Source organism: Ochlerotatus camptorhynchus, unplaced genomic scaffold (genome assembly GCF_037179485.1).
Source record: "Ochlerotatus camptorhynchus isolate MF236.1 unplaced genomic scaffold, CSIRO-AGI_Acam_v1.1 ptg000180l, whole genome shotgun sequence".
In the NCBI taxonomy this organism is placed as follows: domain Eukaryota; kingdom Metazoa; phylum Arthropoda; class Insecta; order Diptera; family Culicidae; genus Ochlerotatus; species Ochlerotatus camptorhynchus.
The window spans coordinates 2,621,738-2,630,095 of NW_027040670.1; the positions used below are offsets into that span (position 1 = coordinate 2,621,738).

Below are 8,358 nucleotides of genomic sequence, written 5' to 3' on the forward strand. Positions count from 1 at the left end.
CTTATTGTTACAACTTAGTTAGCAGTTGATAGGATATGGATTGATCAGAATCTCTTTTGCGGGACGTAGACTGTTACCCGAATGTGTCTTCGGATGTTTTACTGATTTCTTGGGTTAAACATGTGTCTAATAATATATTAGAATTCAAAAGTTGGAGCTTGTAATTGTCCAAGAACGTTTGTTTCAATTAAATATACACACTAAAGTGTATCACAAAACGTAATTGCACGATCGCACCATCGACCGATGCAAACTATTTGCCAGTCTCTACGGAAAATTTTTATGAATCTTGCAGCACCCATAAAAAATGATACACCTAACCTGAGAAATGTCAAGCAAAGATCAATAAGTATATCCATCCTCCCTGGCGAGCACCGATGATCGCTGCATGAAGAAGATACCCACCATGTCAAAGGCCAACAAACCAATCAATGACTAATATGTTGCCGCACTTGACCCGCTTTGCTTACTTAGCATTACATACAGTTCTCTTGTTTCACAAGCCATAACAACCCCTTACCTCCCGTCGCTCCGGCTGGCTCGGTTCATGGATTTTATGACCCATCTTTTCAGTTCCACACTCGGCAACAAACCGATCTAGGTTCGTTCGTTCGTTCGTTACCAGGCTCATAGGCGTGCATTCCTTTATTAGTTCATCTCGTCGTAAAGAGAGGCCCCGCTGCTGATGCTTCTGCTGCTGCCCTATACCATACCGGCAATAAGGCTCTCGCGAGATCCAGGGCGTGTTTGTACAAAATCAGCGCTTTCCCAGGCCGAGCGGTCGCGGTGAGCTTAATTTAATTTGAACCTTTCTTTTATGCTATTTTAGCGCTCACTTTTTTTCATCATTCTTCGGCGGCCTCTGGGCGCTATGACGATGGTCTCTATGCTGTGTGTACACTGACAAACCAGACTTTACTATGTTGTGTTGTAGTTTGTACGGCAGTCAGCAGAGGAAGCAGCACATCATGTGAAGATCTATGAACAAGACCGACTGCCTGACGGCAAATCATGCTCGGCTCGGCAATTAGAAAGAGGTTTGAGAACAATATTTTTCGATATGCTGCGGCTCCCCGATTCCCCTGGTGTCCTCGCCGAGATTGGGCATCAAAAAGCACCCGGTGAAATCGTTCAATGTTTGGTACGCTTTTTAACGCCTCCGATAGAAGATAAAAGCGCTGCCTCTTTATTTATTGGGAGCGGTTTTGTTCTGCTTTTATTTCTGGTAAAGAGATTCCAAAAAGCTAATTAGGACGTGAACGTTGGTCTTTTTCTTTCCTGTGTTCGACAAGGAATTTGCCTAATGGGGATGAGTAATGTGTAAGTCACGAAGGTTAATGCTATTATCAGACGCGGGAAAGCCGAAAGCTAATGATGTTTCTGTTTGAATAAGTTCTCAAAAAGGCTTTCGGAAGATATTGGGGCATTTAGTGATTTGGTGGGAACTGAAAACTTACTGTTACAAACATGGATTGTTTGAAGGATGTTAATTTAAAAGTAATACAATATCGGTAAATGGAGTAGGTACCGGTAGGTCATCAACGAATATTTCACACGTTTCGGATATAAGGGGCTCAGACGGCACCGTTCAATTAGTTTCGGAAGAATAACGAGACTGATTTGGAGAATAGATTTTCGTGTTGAGAGGAAATGATTAAAATATATATTTATATAACAGTTTCATCAAGAGTCAAACTCGTTTATAAATGAGAATTTCCTACATGCAATAGAGCCCTGTGGATAGCGCAGACATGCGTTAGTTGAGTTTGTTCAGGAATTTACCGATCGAATTGATATCCTCGCAGTCTGGAACCATTCTTCCCTTGAACTGGATGCAAGCTTCAGCACACAGATGACCTTCGAAGAACTCACCGAACATCTTCTTGCACTGGGCGCAGTTATTGATGCAGACACCGAGCAGATCATAGCCACCCATGATATCTAGAACCGGGGATTGCAATGGTGATTTGCACTTAATTCCTTAGTGTATTTGTTTTATCTTACCAATCTGTGGATTTGCTTCGATGCTACTGACGAGAACGATGGCCATGAAAGCAGCAATGCAGATAACAAACGGAATCGCTTTCACTGAAGACATTTCGATTGATGAGAATTGATTCGCTCTGAATTGGTAGGTACTATTCGATGATAGGAGATATAGTTGAATGTGATAGAATTGTTCATTTGAAAGGACTTTTATACCACATCTAGCAGGAAGTCTGATAGACAGAAAGATTGCCATTGGAAAAAGTCTCATCGGACGGAAATTGATTTAATTCGGTCTAAGAGAGTAACCGATTCCAATGGCACAAATGGCTTCCATTCATCCATGGAAATCCCTTGGAAAAATTGAATTTAACTCTAGACGCATGCAACTTTCAGCGTTAATGAGAGAACGTAAACAAAACAGTCCTGTAAAAATATGTTAGCTGACGAAAATCAACTTTTGTGGCGTGTGGCGTGTGTAATCTTGGTGCACCGATATTTACTGTGAACAGTAAGGTCAATCAAATTTGGAAAATGTGCCTAAATCTAAGCTCCCTCCAATATCCATCGCCAACATTGTTCTTTTGATTTTAACTGCCAAAAATCAACCAAAATGGATGTAACTGAGGGCTACCACAATGATGATGACGGTTCGAACAGCACAGAAAAGTTCAGGACCTCCCTTAACTCAGCAGTAAAACGCGCAAGACCATGTGGGAGGGGGCTGGGTTCGATTCTCGATCCAGTCTTTAAATTTTTTGGGTCGAAACATTTCTTGACATTTCTTGGCATAGTGTATTCGGGTTTAGAAAGATCTCATTTAACAACTGTGGAATTACTCAAAGAACATATGTTTGGAGCCAGCGTAAAGTCCCGGTGGGAACGTAATAAAGGTAGAGCACAAAAAAATCCGGACAAGGTTTTCGTTGGAGTTTAAAAATGCGTTTTATTTGTCATAGTTCAATGTAAGAGGTATTATGCTTATTGTAAGACCATTGTTGCAGTGTTACTTCTTACCATAGGCCATTGCTCGATCTTTTCTTTGTACACGGTCCATAATCTTTTGAACGAGCCCTGTTCCCACTTGTTTGGCCTGCAAATTCCATTTCCGCCTTAAATCCTGCAGGTCAATTGCATTCCACCCTGTTTCTACAGTATGTGCTTCACAATTGACCAGTGTTCCTAAATTGGCCCTAGTTCCCGAGTATTGACCGGATTCATTTCCGTGGGAACCATTGTGATGCCATTTTCGCTGTACCACTGTTTGGTGGAATTTGAATAGTGGCAGCTTGCAGCTTGCAGAATAGGAAATGGACCTCATGCTGCTCCAAAAAAGACAGTAGCCTTTTCCGTAGGTATTCCTTCTGGTAAATTGTTTGGCTCATGGTCCCAGAAGTAACGGAAGTTTCGCTTTTCAGCCCACAACTACAGATTGCGTGCAAGACATGGAACATTTCGACTACTTTTTGAATTTGACATTCTTCCAGGGCACTCTCACGGACATCCGAGGTATAAAACTCCTGCCCAGGAATTTGATCGAAAACTACCAGGAGCGGATGCACCGGGATTTTCGTTGCAGGTGTGTTGGATAAAATTGCGACTTGCTTGCTCCGGTGAAACCATGATGTAAACAAATGAACTTTTCCTGATAACCAATGGCTACTGTGATTCTTCACACTCTTAGCTTGATTCAGTGAAATTAAAAAAAAATCTTTAAAAAATACCTTAATGGCAGCGTTTTAATGTGTCTGGATTTTTTCGTATTCCACCTTTAAAACCAACAAAGATGATAGAAAAGTAGATGTTAAAAAATCGCTAAAATGCAATGTGACTCACAAGTAAGCTCAACTTTCGCATCTACATTTTTTAGAGCGGCAAGAGTAGTTGTACAAACCGATTTGATGTACTACTAGAAAAAAGCTCGGTAATTATGGTGCAGAAGGTAATTATAAATAAAAGATTTACTATTGGTTTTTTTAACACCCAACGATTGGGGGATTTAAAATAGAAACACAGATAACCACCTCTATTCTCATTTTCAATCAAGACGGATTTCCAATACAAAAATAAAAAATTTGATGGAAATTCCATTTCAATCGAAAAAAAAGAAAAGGTGTGTTTGATGGATGGATGTTTAAAACAAAAAGACCTCTCTAAAATATCTTTGAATAGATCAGTAGTAGAAACGAAGCGAGCCAATTCCAGCATAATGAGCATCTCTTTAACGACTACTATCGAATGGTTCTCGTGCTATAGGAATCGACATTAACAAGAACACGTAGTATATGGGATTAACGCTAATTAGAACCCAACTCTGATGGTATGGCAATTTGAAGAGATAACTTCATGATGTTATTTGAATAATTTTGTTGAACACATAGTTAAACACATTTGGAAACATTAAGCTACCAGTACGTCACAAAGCAAGTCCTTTGGACGGCCCGGAACATCCGTAGATATGTTAAATCGGATCCTACAGCTCTGCGTTTTTTTCGAAAATTCTTAAAAACGTTTTATCGGGATGAGTTTGGAGTTGTGGCCAGAAAATGAACCCTGGGGACCACAGAATGAAACATCGGGGATGGCTGAGTGGTAGTGGTTAACATGCGTGTGGATCTATTTGCTTTTTGTTGAAGGAAGTGTTACTGCTACCTAAAGCTACAAAAAAATTTGAACAGCACTTATCAGTGCTAAATACTGCCTGCAAATGTTCTACCTTCTTTGACTCTTATTGACCTTATTGACCCAACTCAAGGTAGTCCAGCTTGAAAATCAATTCGAAAATGGCATCTTAGACCTTCAAACTAAAACAGTAATCTGCATGTAAGTCGATTTGCAGAAACTTTGCTCTGCCGCCATGGCTCCTAAACGTAAAAGAAAAGGGCAATCTCTTGATCCCCCTTCGGATGAAATTTATTTGAGCAATCAATTTGATGTGCTCGCCGAAGGGGACGACTCTATCTACGATGCAGGAAAGATTGTGGTTTGCTGTGACTAGCTGCGCGTACGCTGAGTAGATAGAAGAGGCTTGATGACGATTCTGAAGCTTTCCTGCAAAAAGATGATGCGCGATGTAAGTAGATGCGAAAACTGAAAGAAGATTTTTCGAAGATTGATTCGCTAGTGTGAGATTTTTCGAACATCTAGAATTAAGATTTAGATGTGTCGCCCCCCTCGGTGCTCACCATGTCTCTAATGTTGACCTATGGGATCTAAGATTAGGCCCATCGCTAAAAATCTGCAATATATCAATTTTATCTAGATGAACGCGTTATTGAGACGTTACTAATGAATATTTTTGGTTGCTATTGAAAATTAAGTCGATTGTTGAATTTATGTATAGGCCCAAATTGGGGACACTTGAGCCGGGGGCCTCCCTTAGCTCAGTCGGTAAAGGCGCAGCTCCAAAGCAAGACTATGCTGGAGGTGGTTGGGTTCGATTCCCGGTCCGGTCTAGAAATTTTTCGGGTTGGAAAATGTCTCGACTTCCCTGGGCATAGAAGTATGATTGGAATTGCCACACAATTATACCAATGCAAAAATGGTACAGGCATCCTATAACTGTGAAAGTGCATCTAGAACACTAAGTTGAGAGCACACAATAAGCTAATATGCGATATGCAATAAGCTCAAAATGCGAAGAAGAAGAAGAAATAGGCCGACATTACCTGCATTTCCCCTCTTTCATGTTTTAAGAACGAAAATTTCCTGGATAAAACACATTCACTGTATTTACTTTTTTTTTTCCGTGTCGTGGACATTTACCACTGCGACCAGTGTTTTGATCTATTGTGGTGTATCCTCTTTTTACTATTTGCCGTGTGTTTTGATGATCAACCACTATGTAGAGTGATCTTCATCATTGATCATCGGCATTATCCCAATATGGAATTGCACTTCGAATGAAGTTTACAACTTTATTGGGTATACTGGTCCAAATTTCTTCAGGTACGGTGAGTCCTTTATCAAGAAATCTGCATCGTTTATTAAATAAAGCAGTGCAATCACACAATAAATGTTCAGAGCTTTCGCTCTCCAAATAACAAAAGCGACATCTATCGTCGCTAAGCTTTCCAATTTTTTTAAAATGATATTTACTAGGACAATGTCCTGTTATTAATCCAGTGTAGGTGCTTAAATCTTTTTTGAAAAGATTGAGTAACCTTTGCGTACTCAAAACGTTGGGCTTAATGAATTGTTTAGATTGCCGGGCTGTTGAGGTATTATTCCAATTGGATTGTACCTTGCTTTTTTCCCAGTTCTTTAATTCCATTTTCAGATTAGAAGGCGATAGACCAATAAATGGTTCGGGACCAATAAATTTCTGGGATGAGCCAAGCTTTGCTAATTGATCAGCTTTTTCATTTCCTTCAATGCCGCAATGACCAGGAACCCAATATAGATTTACCTTGTTACGGCAGGACAATTTCTGAAGTTGATTATAGCATTCCCACACTAACTTTGAAGTGTAGATCATTGATTTAAGGGCATTCAATGCTGCTTGACTGTCCGAAAAAATGCATATGTTTGCATTCCTATAATTTCTTTTTAAACATATTTCTACACATTCTAGAATCGCAAATATTTCTGCTTGGAATACTGTTGGCCATTTACCCATTGCTACAGAACAGTTAATTCCGGGACCTGTTATTCCTGCCCCTACCCTGTTATCCTGTTTTGAGCCATCCGTGTAGAATGTTATAGACCCAGGACGAATCAACGGCCCTGCAGTCTCCCAATCATTGCGTGTTGTATTAAGCACATTAAATAGATGGTTGAATTCATGAGTTTTTGCCATAAAATCTTCATTCTTTAAAATTAGTGGACTTAATTGAATCTCTTTCAAGATGCTCATATGATTTTTAAGATCTCCTTCAAAGAGCTCTTTTGTTCGTCTGAGTCTGAGAGCATTCTTCATTGCATCCAGTTGAATGAATTGATGTAAAGGAAGAAGATTAAGCAAAGCTTCTAAGGCTTTAGATGGAGTACTGCGCATTGCTCCAGTTATGGAGGTAGTGGCCAACCTCTGCAGTTTTTCAAGTCTTTGTTGAGCTGTTTTTTGCACTGTTTTTGGCCACCAAACTAGTGATGCATAAATTATTCTTGGTTTTACTATAGCCGAATAAATCCAATGTAACATTTTAGGTTTGAGTCCCCATTTCTTACCAAACGTCCTTTTACTAATCCAAAGAGCATTGGTTGCTTTTTTTATTACTTGTTCTAAATGTACATTCCAATAGAGCTGCTATCTAAAGTTACTCCTAAATATTTTACTTCCGAAGAATATTTTAATTCTGTTCCTTCCAAAGAAAGTTTTGAAAATAAGACTTTTCGTCTTTTTGTAAAGGGTACAATCGTTGTTTTTGAAGGATTTATTTTCAATCCTTCATTCTTGCACCACAGTGTAGCTACATTTAATGCCGTCTGCATTCTGCTTGATATGATTTCATCAAATTTTCCGCGGACTATTATCACTATATCATCCGCAAACCCAATAATTTCAAACCCTAGCGATTCAAGACTAATAAGAAGCTCGTCTACTTCTAGCGACCATAGAAGAGGAGAGAGGACGCCTCCTTGAGGACAGCCTTTAGTAGCTGTTACCTTTATGGTTGACTCTCCAAGATTTGATGTTATTTCACGATTCGATAACATTTCTACTATCCAATATATTACGCTTTCATTAAACCCACGTCTTTTCATGGCAGTTTCCATTGATTTAAAAGATGCATTATCAAATGCTCCTTCGATATCAAGAAAGGCAGCCATTAATACCTCCTTTGCTTCGAAGGATTTTTCGATTTTTGAGACAAGAGTGTGTAATGCTGTAATTGTTGATTTGCCTGGTTGATAAGCAAATTGAGCTTTACTCATTGGTATTTTTGGAAGAATTTCAGATTTGATATGTTCATCTATTATCTTTTCCATTAATTTAAGGAAAATTGACGACAAACTGATAGGTCTGAATGATTTGGGAGAAGACTTGTCTTTTTTATTAGCCTTTGGTATAAATACTACTCGAACTTGTCGCCACGTTGTAGGAATGTATCTAAGCAAAAAGCTTGCTTTAAGTAAACTTACTAAGGCCGGAATCAATACTGTTTTACACTTTTGAATTAAAATTGGATAAATTCCATCCAAACCTGGAGATTTGAATGGTTCAAAAGAGTCTATAGCCCATGCAACTTTAGAATTAGTAAACATTACACTAGCTAGATTTTTTGCCTCTTCATTGGACTGTCTTGATCCATTTACTGAGTCATGACCTCTAGCGAAATTTACAACAGATATAGTGGAAGTAGTAGGCAAATACCCTGGGAAGTGAGATTGCATCATTACTTCCAATGTTTCTTTAGTAGTTAAGGTAAAAGA

General features: G+C 39.2%; 1 protein-coding gene across 1 annotated transcript; it reads right to left on the bottom strand.

The window, feature by feature from the left end:
• Positions 1-1,750: 1,750 nt before the first annotated feature.
• Positions 1,751-2,154, bottom strand: LOC135701925 (eclosion hormone-like). The gene is made up of 2 exons (XM_065222871.1): positions 2,005-2,154; positions 1,751-1,941 (listed from the first exon to the last, which is right to left on the bottom strand). The coding sequence occupies exons 1-2, from the start codon at positions 2,096-2,098 to the stop codon at positions 1,757-1,759; spliced, it is 279 nt and encodes a 92-aa protein (XP_065078943.1). The 5' UTR covers positions 2,099-2,154; the 3' UTR covers positions 1,751-1,756.
• Between the last annotated feature and the right edge of the window lie 6,204 nt (positions 2,155-8,358).